Genomic DNA, 14,879 nt, shown 5'->3' with positions numbered 1-14,879 from the left:
CAAAAAAATGTTTTTGTCCTTTAACCTGCTTGGCCCTCTCATTGCTGCTTGCAGCTATATTAATCTCTGTGTTTGTTGTCAAAATGCCGACAGATTGGACTCTTTAACGACCGACATCGCATCATAACACAACATACCTACCGTTTTTCTCCTTGAAGCACAAACATGTATCCGCTTTCCCATCTTTCTTGAAACTGCCTTCCATTCAGGGCCAGATGCAGCCTGCTTTGACTGGGGGTGCAGTGAACATTTCTGGGAGGTGTTACGGAAAGGGATCGTATTATTTTTTATATTGATACAATTTTTGAAATCTTCTCGATCCGATTGTTAATCAGGCACAGAGCCAGGCGTTGTAAACATTCAGGGATTTGCTTTTTGAGCTTTATGTAAAATAAACATTACCGTTTTTCAATTGGTAAAACCTTGTCTAGTGAAGGTGATGTCTTTATCATTTCTGGCTCCAAATTGTCGACAGGGGAAGCAGAAACATGCATCAAGCTTGGCTGAAAATGCGCATGGGGTACGTTTTCAGAACCGGGTGCATTGCAGTGCTGTTACTCAAACTATGGTCACCTTCACCAACAGTTACACTTAAAACTTTGCGTTAAACACTGATGTGTATATACACTGCTTTCTAGAGGCAGGATGTCTTCACTTTGTAACATAATAGAAATGCATTGTGAGAGATCTAGTTTATGGTCAATGGACTCTGTAAAGCAGCGTAGACTTATTTCAATACACCAATCAAGCTCCCACGGGCCACATAAATGACGTGGGTCAATGGGGCCTTGAGTTTGACACATGTGCCCTAGGAGGATCACCATGGGTCAAGGAGCTAACAAACAGGGTCAATGTGATATCTGCGTTGGACCCCTGTAGCTACTTTGCTTGAGGTTTTTGCTGTTATGACCATGTTTTCAAATGTGATCTGAATCCAAATAATACCTAGAACATAGGATGAAATAAGGACGTAGATCTGATTTGAGCTTTGTTAGGAACATCAATGGTTAATGTGAGCGCACAGTCAGCAGCGCCGAACTGTGCACAACAAGCGCTGCTGGTGTGGTTGATTATGCGCGAGTCTCATGGCGAATGCAGACTTGAGAGCCCTGTCAAATTTCATGCTGCTCTTGATGAACTAACATCTAAAACTAACATTTCACGATGGAAATTATAATACAAAAACACAATTTTCACTCTGCAATTTTTGGTAGGGTCAATTTGTGTTTCCCTGGTTTTTGTAGGGACCCAAGCATCCCTACTGTAATATAGCCCTTGTTTACAATGTATTCTCTGCTCTCTTCTTCTTCCTTGCTGTCCAATCCCATGCGGCTAACGCCTGAAACCAATCCCGGACAAGCTCTCCTGCGATGTTTGGCTATTAGTCCATGCTCACATGCTTGTGTCTCTGGTTTTTTTGCAGGTATGTTACAGAGTTTGTTGATCTGGGGAATGTGTCTGCGCTGCGTACCTTCAGGGTCCTCAGAGCCCTGAAAACTATCTCGGTCATCCCAGGTGAGGCTTTACAGAAACACCACTCCAGACAGAGCACAGAAACACTCACATCTCACTCTTTGTAGTTTGCTTTTTAACTTTAGTGTGGTTTTCTAATGCCAGTTGAGTAGGTTTCAGAGGCAGGTCCTTGTGTGGGGTTGTAAAAATTACAGATTTGCCCTGGGGTAAAACCAGGCAGAGGGCATCCTGACATAGCTGCAGAAATAGCAATCCTGGAGCAGAACAGCCACACTCTAGATGCTGCTCCTCATTCCCGCACGTTAACAAGCATTCATATCTCTGTAATAACATGTGAACAAGCATGCATAGCTCTGTATTAACATATCAAAAAACATGCATTGCTCTGCAATAACATGTTAACAAGCATGTATAGCTCTGTAATACCATGTCAACAAGCATGCATAGCTCTGTAATTACATGTTAACTAGCGTGGCTACCTTTGTAACAACATGTTTACAAGCATGTTTAGCTCTGTAATAACATGTCTACAAGCATGCCTAGCTCTGTAATTACATGTTAACTAGCATGGCTAGCTCTGTAACGACATGTTAACTAGCATGGCTAGCCCTGTGAGAACATAGAATGACAATGTAAGACACATTGTGCTGCCATTGTTGTAACCGCTAAAAGACAATCCCACAGTAATGACAGCAGTAACTTGCTGCTGGTTGGAGATGTGCCTCTGTCTGCCTTAGGGTTCTCTGTGAACCAAATTTGTTTTAGTTATTGTGGTTTTGTTGTGGTGTGCTCCTTACACTTCATTTTATGATTGTACAAAAGATTGTAAATTATGATATAATGTTCATATGTTTCATATTTGTTATATTGACAGCTCTGTATATGTATGTCTTTGCATGTATATGTGTGTGTGTGTATGTATGTGTGTATATTGATGTGTGTGTATGTATGTGTGTATGTGGTTCCCAGGTCTGAAGACCATCGTAGGTGCTCTGATCCAGTCTGTGAAGAAGCTAGCTGATGTCATGATTCTCACAGTCTTCTGCCTCAGCGTCTTCGCTCTGATTGGTCTGCAGCTCTTCATGGGCAACCTACGTCAGAAGTGTGTTAGAAGCACGGCCCACTGTGTGAACAACACACTCAACACCAACAGCTCCTTCTTCTGCAACAACAAGACCTGGCCATCGCTCAAGGACTTCATCTCAGATGAAGGTGGGACTCAACAGAACTCACAATTGGAGCAGGGGTTGTAAACAATGTCTGGGGCAGAAGGTTCTTTCCAATAAGGCTGAGAACTCCTGTGTTTATATGGTGGATGCGTATAGAAAACTATGGTCTGTGTAAATAGAACTATAGTGGATGTTTATTGAGAACTATATTGGATGTTTATGGAGAACCATGGTGGATTTTTATAGAGAACCGTAGTGGATGTTTATAGAGAACTGTGGTGGATGAATGCTCCACTAGAGCCCAGTATGCCCTCCCTGTGTATGAGACAACCTTGTACATTGTGTGGGCAGTAAAGTTGGGCTTGTTCAGCTCTCACAGCATATCTGTTGGAGTCATATATGTCACATATATGTCTAGCTGTGGTGTATTTGTGTGTCAGTGCCCTCTAAACCATAGCAGTTCTATGAGCACAGTGGAAGCCCACTGGGGCACTTTACATCTGGTGTTGTACCCGTGCTGCCATTGCTGGCACATTCTGACAAATCAAATGCATGCCCCAGGCCAATCAGGAGTACCGGAGTCCTCTACAAACATTGAATTGTTCCCAGATGTGATGATTCATCATCGTCTTGTGGTCCCACTAAAAACATGAGCTCCACCCCCTTGTCATGAAACAGAGGTCATGGGTCATGAGCCCTCCGCAGCCACTGAGCAGCACCAGCACAGGTGTAGTGCCAGCGCAGACATGTGTGTGTACATGTTTTTGTCAGACTGCGGTGCAAATTAGCCTGGTTGCCAGCCCAACTTCTCCCGCCCACAAAAAAATGTGTTCGGGAAGTTGGGTCTGGAGGGTCTCGTATTGGGGACAACTACAGAAAACCCAGAATCGGGACGGACCAATGAAATTGCCAGAGCGGGCTTTATACGCTGATGGACAGATGATCAACAGTAACGTAATCAACAACGTCACGAAAGAGCCCTTGGGTTGAATTTGTTTTCAACAAATAACATAATATGTTGCTCTGATTGGTTGTAGGTCTATCCAATTGAGCGTAGAGGCATTTGTTTTACGAGTTCGGTTGAAACACGCTCCGTACTCAAAGCCCAACGGAGAGTTTTCAGACTGATATTCTGACTAGAATTATGAGTATGACAACGTCAGGCTAGGTGCAAATAGCATGGACAAACAAAAAATAACCCCCTCCTCCAGCTTCCCTCTTCCAGCCCCCTTCCTCTATCCTCCATCCTCCCTCCTCCAGCCTCCACCTTCCAGCCTCCCTCCCAGCGTTCATCCTTTAGTCTCCCTTCTCTAGCCCCCTCATACAGCCTTCCTCTTCCAGCCTCCCTTCTCTAGCACCCCTCTTTCAGCCTCTATACGCCTGCCTCCCTCCTCTAGCCCCCTACTCCAGCCTCCCTCCTCCCTCTCCAGCCCCCTCCTCCAGCACTATGCCAGGCTTCATTAGACACATGCATGTCTTCATCATCAGCCTCGAGACCACCTGACCTGATAGCATCTTCATCAGTTTACTTGCTGATGCAATCACAGCCACACCATACACCGCTGTACACAGCAGAAGCCTGTACATACAGTATCCTCTGCCTCACTTTGTAGCCAGCTCTACTACTCTTTAGGACATTGTGTGTGTGTGTGTGTGTGTGTGTGTGTGCATGTGCGTGTGTGTACTGTGTGTGGGTATGTATACATGTGTGTGTGTGTACAGACGGGGGTAGCAGGTTATGCGGTTTGAACATGGTGCAATGTGAATGGTGCAAGGGGTGTGTATGTATGTGTGTGTGTGTGGGGGGTTGTTGATGGAGGAGCTGGGGGGACGGAAGGCTTGGACAGCAGTTAGGGAGTGTTGGGTTGATACGGGAGCATAGGGGTATGTCATATTTGAGTGTGCAGTCAAAATGAGGAGGGCAGTTGGAGTAGGGGCTGAGATGAGGCGGTGGCTGGGGGTGTCTGGGGGAGGAGGGTGCTACAGATGTCTGGGGGACCGTGGTGCTTTGTGACAGAGCAGCATCTAAAGCGACACCAGGAATGTGGACTGTTGAATGACATAACAGGCTGCAGGCCAAAACACCACAACACCCCAGCCCAAGCCTCACCCTCAGGCCCAGTCTTGGCCCCAGCCTCATCCCAGCCCCAGTCCCGGTCCAGCCAGGATAAGTGGTACAAAGTGCAGCTGGAGTGTAGCAGAAAGGCCAGGAGATGAGGGCTGGTCCCTCTGGTGCCTCCACACTAGAGGAGGCTGAAGTGGACATGGAGCCTTCTGGAACTCATATCTCCTAATGGCTGGAGAGACACTATGCCAGGCCTTGCTCACCCCAGCCAGAGCCTCAGTGTTGACCATAATTTTCAGCCTTTAGTATGGTCAGTATGAACCTAGAATGTCAATAAAAAAAGAATTGAAACATTGTACACAAACATGAGACATCTCATTGCAATCGTTTTTTATTAATTTCCCTGCCATTCTGTCTGGCAATCATCCATAACAAGATATAAATGTCCCACCCAGGCATACATATCTACCAAAGAACAACGGAGAAACACAATCCTGGGCAGTCAGTCTGATCTAATAACCAGAGGCCATCAGGCCTGTTGATGGGATATCAATGGAGCTGCTGAGAAGGAGTGCTGCCAATAAACATCAATTCCCATAACGTAATGTTTCTGGGGCATGAGTTCCTGTCAGCAGGTCTACATGCAAGGAACGTATCTCCGCTTTTTACTCGCCAAGGACCATAATTTTTTTTTTTATTGCTATCATGCATTGGTCAATACTGAAGTTACTTTTTCAAAACTCTTAACACAGTCTGCATTAGCAGCATGCAGGTTGGCTAAACAGTTACGGTAATATAGCCTCCAAAACTCCCTTAAACTGCCAAAACACTTTATACATGTCTCAAAAGAAGCTTGTTTGACCATAACACTGGCAACAGCTCTCTCTCAGAAAGCATACATTGTCACTCATAACACACTGACTTACTGTAAAAAACACTAACAACAGGGAGCATTACAAAAATTATGAACTTTTATCTTTGCAGTTTACATAAATGATTTTACACATGAATCCGTATTTCATGATCGAAAAATATAACACTTTCACTTTGACTACAAGTCAGTTCAAGAATGATAAAGAAATGCAGCAATTTGCTTCAGTATCCTTTATGTTTTCCATATCTTTCTATATAGTACTGTAATATATGTACTCAAGAAAAATATAAAGTTGAAACCGACATCCAAATGATCAATGATATTTCAATTGCAAGTAAGTACAAAAAACAACAACGAAAAGTATAGTGTAATCAATCATTCTGTACAGCAGGCTAATGTGATGGTTCTAGTTCTACCTCTCTCCTGCATTTGGCCATAATTGTGGCCCTTATCTCATCAGAGATATTGTTTGTGGTCTTTCGCTTGCTTGTCCATGCATTCTCCCTTTCCCTGCCTTACTTCTCTTCCCACAAACCTGTCTTCTTTATCCATGTTTCCAAACTTCCAAATCATTTCAAAGTCGTCCCCTTTTGTCTGTTTGGTTATGAGACTAAAAACTGACTGTTTCCTTTCTTCCAGACAACTACTACAAAGTTGAAGGGGCTAAAGATGCCTTAATCTGTGGAGATGGGAGTGATGCAGGGTAAGTCTATAATCACTTTCTGAGGTTGTGTATCTCAATGTTACTCAATTAACATGTTTATTTATTGTAGGGTGGTGGTTTAACTTGTGTTGCTGTGGACTGTGGTGGACTGTGGTGCAGATCTGTCTGGTCTGGGTGTGGTTAGGGTTAGACTGACACTACTGAAGATACAGCTACATGGTGAAGCACATGGCTCCGTTCTGAATGCTCCACCGCACACTGCAGAGGACAGACACTGGCTGGCTACATGTCAGCTGCAGAGGTAGACTATCTGAGTTAGATAAAGAAAAAGCACTGTATTGGACAGACCAAAATGCTTATATGATGAATGAGCATTCCACTGGTTTATTTTACACATTACAAAAGAAGCTGAAATTGTCCTCAGGGTAGCAGTACAAGCAGAAGGATTGGTCAGGGGTCCTGATGTGGGCAGGACGGAGGTGTCTGTGGACTTCTGACTAAGCAGTTAGACCTCCAGCTGTTCAGAATGATAGGCTGGTCTGGGGGCCTACACTGTGAGCCAAGGAGAGATGAAGAGAGGGACTGAGGGAAATATGGAGAGATGAAAGAAACCCAAAGAAATTGGGTTATAACTGGATATTGCTATAGAGTAGTGGGAGATAACAGGAAGTGGCTAGCAGATTTATTTTCCCCCGAAATGAGATTGATAGACTAAAATATATATTTTTTATATCAGGCTGTCAATACTAAAAGAGCCGACATACAGTGCAATTTGTGGTCTGACAAAAAAGACACCAGTGCAAGAGATTACTCAAATGTTTTTTTTTTCTTCTTATTGCCAAGAGCTTCACACTTACAATTGCAATAAGATTGACACCATTTCAAGAACAATCAGTTTTTGTTAGACGTTCTGGTGCTCCCTGCTCTCCTTCATTGCATACTGTCTAGTACCATGGTGCTACAGTATAACAGTCATAATAAGTGTCATTATAATTCAAGCCTTCAATGGTAACTTTTACGGCCGTCGTTGTCTGGGGGGAATATTAAGGCTAAACCAGATGCTACACTAAACAGCGGCAGGCCCCGACAGGTGGAAAATGGAAAGAGAAGACGGGGAACACTCACCCCATTCATGTAGACTCCCACCCCGGTCTCCAGGACAGCCCAAGCCGCCGTTCGGTTTGGCGGACAGCTCACTCGCGTTGGTCGGGTTGATCAGATTATATAGATGGACCTTTAGTTGATATATTATTAGCCAATGGAATTAATTCATTTTGATGGAACGTTTCCATTTTAACCGGCACATTGTTTATAGCCTTTACACTATTTATTATGTCTATGGTTTTCCTACAAGATGTGGTTTCTGTCTTCTGTGTCCAATCCAAAGATCCAATCAGGATCTATAGTAGCAATCACCATGACAACTCACTCAACGTTGGCCGCAACTTCTGTGGGTCACGCAGGTTGTGTGTGTCATTCGCAATAACGCAGGCTAATCAATTTGCTAACGGTAGCTGGCCTACCTGTTCTTCCTGTCATGCCAAAAATAATGGCGTGACAAACCCCAGCGAAAAATTGATTCAGAAAAATCGCAAATTTCAGAGAGGATGGACTGACAAGAACGCATTTGTGTTGCCGGTGGGGAGCACGAAACCGATGTGGTTAATCTGCTATGAGACGGTTGCCCTTGTCAAAAGTGATAGAGCTAACGTGAAACATCACTAATAGACACTGAACAAAGTTGCCCCCAGAACTCTGGTCTATGGGAGAAAGATGCTCAGGGGCACAGGCACTGTGCCTAAACCTAGGTCAATTTTGAATGGGAGTCAATGGGAGAGGTCAGGGCCAGAAAAATAAACCATGGTCCGTTCCATACCCTCGACTGAATGGAAATTTGGTGAGTGGACCTTTTGAGTTTCTAATTGAGTACCCCTGGTCTATACATTAAGCATGGCGTGTGCAACAGAAATATGGATCGGCAGTGGGGAAGTGGGGAAACAGAAACCCAGGGGGACAACCGGTCGGCATCAATAGTGACGTTCTCTCACAACATCTCTGAGGTTCCCCCCTTCTTTCCGCCATCCGGGAGTTCAAAAACAATAAACTCCTCCCCTTAATTAGCCGGGCCCCAATCAGGACACCGTTCCACTCCCCTTTCCAATCACCACTATGTGCAAGGCCATCGTGCCACTAAAGTGTTATATTTAAAAGTTACTTTCAGAAAGGACAATAAACCTCCCTCTCACCCTGCCACTAGGCGTGCACATAACAGTAACCAAGCCTTTCAATGGGACCAAGATTGTGTACTTGTGCTTTGAAATGATAAAAGTATGCAAAATAATCATTAAAATAAGATTGTCCCACTTATCATATTATTTGTTTACCTATCTATTATCTATCTATTGTTATTATGTTCTGGCCCACCATCAAATGGCTTAGAAAGGATGAACAGGCTATAGTTTGAAAGAAAATGTAGGTTAGGGTTAGTTGAGACATTGTCGCCATCACACTACAAAAGTTCAGATTTTATGGGATCTGCAGTAAACAACTTCAATGCGTGGAGCTCATAACATACAACTCCAGAACCCAATGAGTTAACTTAAAGCCAAAGGTCAATGCTTAAAACAAACTAAATATGTGAACAAACGCAAAAACCACATTTTCAAATTTCTTTAATCTAGTGAAATTATACATTACCTGTTAGAAATTAAATTTGACCAATATTACCATCCACTGTAATGCATTATTGTAATTTTAACAAAGCTGTTCCCATGTTGGTGTACTTGAGTAATTTACTTCCTCAAAATATGCAAAGGGTCATGGGTAATGAATAGACTTTATTTTCAACCCAGGGGCTATTCAGGATTATGGTTAGGGTTATGGTTTATTCAGAGTTAAGGTTCCAATTATCAGTGTTATGGTTAGGCTTCTTCAGAGTTAATGAAGGATTGTTCAGGGTCATAGTTAGTTAGAACGGTAACCCTTCCTTTTACAGTCCCTTAAGTACTAGGTATTTACATAGAAAGTAAAGGGTATGTTTTGTGTTTTATTGGGTATTACCGGTTGGTGCCAAGGTGGTAAATACAGCAATACTTTGAAGTATTTACCCATTAACTATTTACTAACATGCTGGTTATTATTGGGTAATTTTCACTGGTCCTAACTAGGTAAAGACAGAAGACAAAACGTTGTATTTACTTGGAAACTTATAAATATTACTATTTAAATACCGCTGGTAGTAAGTTGGTATCTACAGGAGATATATATATGGTAAATAGTACTTTCCAATAAAATACCTTTTCAGATACATTTATCGATGATGGCCTCATTTACTTGGCTGGTATACCTACCTCCGCGGGAAGTTTCCTCTACTATCATGGAAAATCTTCTTGGTTACTGGGTATGTTCCTGTGCATGTTTGGACAATTTACTCATTAAGTAATCTGAAACTGGACTGTAAAAGGAAGCTGTGTTTGTTTCCATGGTGTTACCAGGTTCTTACCGTATTCTTTGTAAGCGAATACCACTTTGTCAATGTTACCCTTAGTATGAACTTGTAATATAAGTTCCAAGGCGATACCAGGTAAAACATGGCTATGTACTCAGTAAATAATCTGAAACTGGACTGTAAATGGAAGCTGTGTTTGTTTCCATGGTGTTACCAGGCTCTTACCATATCCTTTTCAACCGTTCATTCCCTTTTCATGCAATAAACACAAACTTGGATTATGTTTCAAAGGAAAACGTGACACTTCACTCTGTACATTTTAACATTATTTTAAATTAGAGCACTGTTTCCATGGCATGATATGAACAAATACAAAGGTTAAATCACAATTGCTCCAATGATGGCAGTCATTTAGTATTCGGCCGAGGGTCATGCTCCTGGTGCGCCGAACACGATAGCGGTGGATATCATCCTCTGGACTGTGAACTACAAGACAGATCATAAAAAAAAAAACATGTTAGCAACTTGGACGAGCAACCAGGCAATGTCGACTGAGGTAGCTGTCTAGCAATGTGCTAACATTAGCCAAACTTTTTTTTCAAAATACATGTTATTAGCACAAGATCAAAATACAATCATTTAATATGCATTTCTATACTTTTTCTTGACAAATAAATGATGTAATTAGGCTGTGTTATTTTGTGACTTACCTAGTAATGCAAGACTGCTGCTGGAGTTAGCTCACGAAACCAACCAACTGTCGAAACCACTTATTGATGACAGAAACTTTTCAGAATAAAACCCGGAACTTCCATATATTAGTTGGCAGGTGATTGGATGAACCATCGGTCTATTATCGTCCATTACCTACCAGTAGAATTGGTCCAGAACATTTTGAGGCCAAAATTAGCTTTTCTATCTTTGCTAGCCATTTTAATCTCACGATGCGTGATATCTGCGTCCACAGTTTTTCTCGCTAAGAAAACGAAGCTCCTGAGTGCTAATACAATTTAAACTCATTGAACATCTGTTTTAGTAGTATGCCATTTACAAAAATATTACTTCAGAGGACGGCTCAAGGCGGTAAAAGCTTAATAAGAAGGCTCCAAAGGGAGAGGCTGCTGGCAAGGAAAAAACGATGCCCAGTGTGCAACCACTTCTAAAGAACCAAAACTACCACAGCATCCTTGGCTACCACACAGGATACACTCAGATAAATTTGGCAATTGATTATTCTGTATTCTAAAAAAAATTAGGTAGAATCTTATATATTTGTATGCTATGTTTTATGTTACAGGAGCTGTAGAAAGACAAACCATAGGGGCCAAACCAATACTGACGTGTTCTATGGTATGAAGTTATTGAATTTTTAGTTTTTATATGGAGGTTTGTATAGATTTAACCTTTGTATTTGTTCATGTTTGGTCAATAATGTTAAAATTTACAGAGTGAAGTGTCACGTTTTCCTTTGAAACATAATCCAAGTTTGTGTTTATTGCATAAAAAGGGAATGAACAGTTGAAAAGGATATGGTAAGAGCCTGTTAACACCATGGAAACAAACACAGCTTCCTTTTACAGTCCAGTTTCAGATTATTTACTGAGTACATAGCCATGTTTTACCTGGTATCGTCTTGGAACTTATATTACAAGTTCATACTAAGGGTAACATTGACAAAGTGGTATTCGCTTACAAAGAATACGTAAGAGCCCGGTAACAGCATGGTAACAAACACGGCTTCCTTTTACATTCCAGTTTCAGATTACTTACTGAGTACATAGCCATGTTTTACCTGGTATCGCCTTGGAACGTAAAGTACAAGTTTATACTAAGGGTAACATTGACAAAATGGTATTCGCTTACAAAGAATATGGTAAGAACCTGGTAACACCATGGAAACAAACACGGCTTCCTTTTACAGTCCAGTTTCAGATTACTTACTGAGTAAATTGTCCAAACATGCACAGGAACATACCCAGTAACCAAGAAGATTTACCATGATAGTAGAGAAAACTTCCCGTGGAGGTAGGTATACCAGCCAAGTAAATGAGGCCATCATCGATAAATGTATCTGAAAAGGTATTTTATTGGAAAGTACTATTTTATGTTCTCATTAAACGTGGACTGTTACCGACGTTAACCTTAGGCAACTGCAGGGTAATAGTAGAGTATTTTTTTCGTAATTCTGCTGGAGCTTGGCCATCTTTACCTACTTAGTAGCAGTGGTATTTACCCAATAACACATTATAATTTACCATATATATCTCCTGTAGATACCAACTTACTACCAGCGGTATTTAAATAGTAATATTTATAAGTTTCCAGGTAAATACAAAGTTTTGTCTTCTGTCTTTACCTAATTAGGACCAGTGAAAATTACCCAGTAATAACCAGCACGACTTACCAGAGCGACTTACAGTAAGTACAGGGACATTCCCCCCGAGGCAAGTAGGGTGAAGTACCTTGCCCAAGGACACAACGCCAGTTGGCACGGCCGGGAATCGATCTTGCAACCTTCAGATTACTAGCCCGATTCCCTCACTGTATTGCTGTATTTACCATCTTGGTACCAATCGGTAATACCCAATAAAACACAAAACATACCCTTTACTTTCTATGTAAATACTTAGTACTTAAGGGGCTGTAAAAGGAAGGGTTACCCTGCAAGTTATATTTTATATTTTATTGTATAGTTTATTTTAGTTCTAATTCCACTTAGTTTTGCTAGTTATGTACCCGTAGTATAGTTAGTCCTCATATTTAAATTTTGGATTCCTATATGTTAAATGTTTGCACCTTCCGCCAAAGCAAATTTCTTGTTTGTGCAAACTTTCATGGCAAATAAAACTCATTCTGATTCGGATTCTGAATGTTTTCATACTCTTTTCAAAACTGTTAAACGTACGCTAAACCTAACGAAACAGAAAATTGAATAGACAGGAATTTGCTACATTTCTATGTCTTAATATTGAAATATATTCCAAATCAAAAAAGTAAAAAAAAGTATCAAAACAACTTGCAAAACAATCCAATTTGCTCCCTCCTGGAAGCAATGAAAGCTGGTTGCCTGTATTTACCGTAATCCAGAAGATAGTTAGGGATGGACCAGGAACCCAAGATTATATAAAATGATGTGAATGAGAACCTGTGGCCAAATGTAGAAGACAAGGGTTGCCTAGCATTGCTACGGTATTGGTAGATGGTGTACAAATTACAATATTGTATTTTGGAGGGCAAAATGTGAAACATTGTAAAAGATATGGAAGCATCTTGCATCATGTCTGATTCATTCCTCTAAGATATACTGCAGTAAATTCCAAACAGTAGACAGGTATCACTATTGTTTTGTAAATACATTTGACAAAAGATAGCATCATATAATGCTACCTGTTGCTAATGTTTTCTAGGTCAATGTTTTATAAGTGACAACGTGTTCTTATTGGACGACAACCTTTGCTTGTGTAATGGTATAATGAGTTGATATGAGACATGTATGAAGTGTTTTGATAGTTTAGTGCATTTTGAATGGGAAAATAACAGCTATGCCTAGATGGAAGGAAAACTATATGAGTTTTGGAAATGTGACCAAAGTATTCAGAAACAGGTCCTAGCGATTGTAAAAAAAAAAAATGATGCTTGAATGAAGATGCTGGAGAAATTAATGTTCAGGGGCCAGAATTTCAAAACTTGTAATCCAGATCAGAATGATCCGGATAACCAAATCCCCCTGTCGTCAACCACGGATCAACCTGATCCATCACGGTATTTCAAAACTTTGCCGGATTGGATCAGAGTGATCCTGATACCGGCAGATTGGGATGTCCAAATCCGTCACGCCCCCTGGATCACAGATAGGAAACAGGTAATGGAGCGAATATTTTACCAAAAAAAGGAGAAGTTGGCATAACTAATTGTCTCTAAATGTAAGTATAATCTTGGTCAGTGTTAATGCGTCCTAAGACTAGATGAAAGGCAACCATTATATTGAGTTAACAAATTACGTAAATTATCGCAAAGTTGAAAGAAGAGCTCGGCGAAGTCAATTAAAGCCGAGTTCGCGCTAATGCGAGCTAACCCTGCTCCATTGACTTCAGTGTTAAGGAGCTAACAAGTTAGTAAATAGGCTAGCGTCGGTGTGTTGCGATCCACAGTTCACATTTTAATGCATTTACTCACAAGGCATTGTGTGTAGATTTTAAAATGTGTTGTACATATTTTTTTAGGAAACAGTTGTCAACAAAAGGGACAGCCCTAAAACCGTAATATTTGTTTTTCTTTACAGATGTTTGTGGAAAGAGAAGACAGCCAGTTAACACAGACCTGCTCCAAATGGCATAACCTTTTGAGCTTTGGCTATGAAAATTAAGTGTGTGCTGAATGCATGTTAATAAATACATTTGACTGATTTTCAGTGGAGGCCTTTATCAGTGGGTGTAATTTAACAAAAAACTGTTAAATTAAATAAGGCATTTATTTTCACGGTGTTTGCTGAAAAAGAAAGGAATGTGCAAAGAAAATAAATATTGATCAAACAGCAGTGAAACTGAGCTATATCTGTATCAAACAAAGAACTTTTGGGAGAAGTTACACTCAGGCTGTTGAAACCGTTACATGTAATCTCCCTCAAATCCACCTCTGAGGTGGGATCAGGGTAATCCTGATTTTTAGGATCAAACTGATCCAGATTTCCCACTAAAGTTTTGAAATACTCAACAGCAGTCTTTTATCCGGATCAAAGGCAGGATTGGATTCCCGAATCTGAATCTTCAGGATCAGATTTGCTTAGAAATACAGTTTTTTAGGATCTGATCAGCATTTAATCCAATCCAGGAGGATTAATCCTGTGGGATCATTTTGAAATACCGGCCCCTGGGGACCACCTAGTCCCTACTGTCTCCTTAGGTTCTGTCAGTGAAACCCAATTAGGTTCTGTGTTGAGGTCCAGTCAGGTTCTGTCTGTGAAACCCAGTGTGATTCTGTGTAGGTCCAGTCATGTTCTGTTGTGGTCCAGTCTAGTTCTGTTGAGGCTCAGTCATGTTCTGTTGAAGTCCAGTCAGTTTCTGTGTTGAGGTCAAGTGTGGTTCAGGCAGGAGGACTCAGTATAGTATTTACTCGATACTTTATTCACACGGTACAACACATCATTGTAACATTTAATTTGGGATTATGGTTCTGCTTGCATCGGC

At 41.2% G+C, this 14,879-nt stretch overlaps 1 protein-coding gene and 1 long non-coding RNA gene across 2 annotated transcripts in view; both read left to right on the top strand.

Moving 5' to 3' along the window:
• The window catches only part of LOC146275287 (sodium channel protein type 5 subunit alpha-like), a 231,935-nt gene that overhangs the window by 15,471 nt on the left and 201,585 nt on the right, over window positions 1-14,879 (top strand). Inside the window, exons 3-5 of the mRNA XM_084702521.1 lie at window positions 1,424-1,515; window positions 2,443-2,685; window positions 6,221-6,284. Of these exons, the coding sequence (XP_084558647.1) occupies window positions 1,424-1,515; window positions 2,443-2,685; window positions 6,221-6,284 (399 nt within the window). The remainder of the gene's footprint in view (window positions 1-1,423; window positions 1,516-2,442; window positions 2,686-6,220; window positions 6,285-14,879) is intronic.
• LOC146275289 (uncharacterized) lies at window positions 6,314-14,098 on the top strand. Its single transcript, XR_014766249.1, has 2 exons — window positions 6,314-6,546; window positions 13,976-14,098. It is a non-coding gene; the product is annotated as an uncharacterized LOC146275289 (long non-coding RNA).

This window comes from Hypomesus nipponensis, chromosome 8 (genome assembly GCF_054491055.1).
Source record: "Hypomesus nipponensis isolate SF chromosome 8, ASM5449105v1, whole genome shotgun sequence".
Taxonomy (NCBI): Eukaryota; Metazoa; Chordata; class Actinopteri; order Osmeriformes; family Osmeridae; genus Hypomesus; species Hypomesus nipponensis.
Note: the sequence above shows the minus strand (reverse complement) of the source record. Positions and strands in the feature narration are given on the sequence as shown.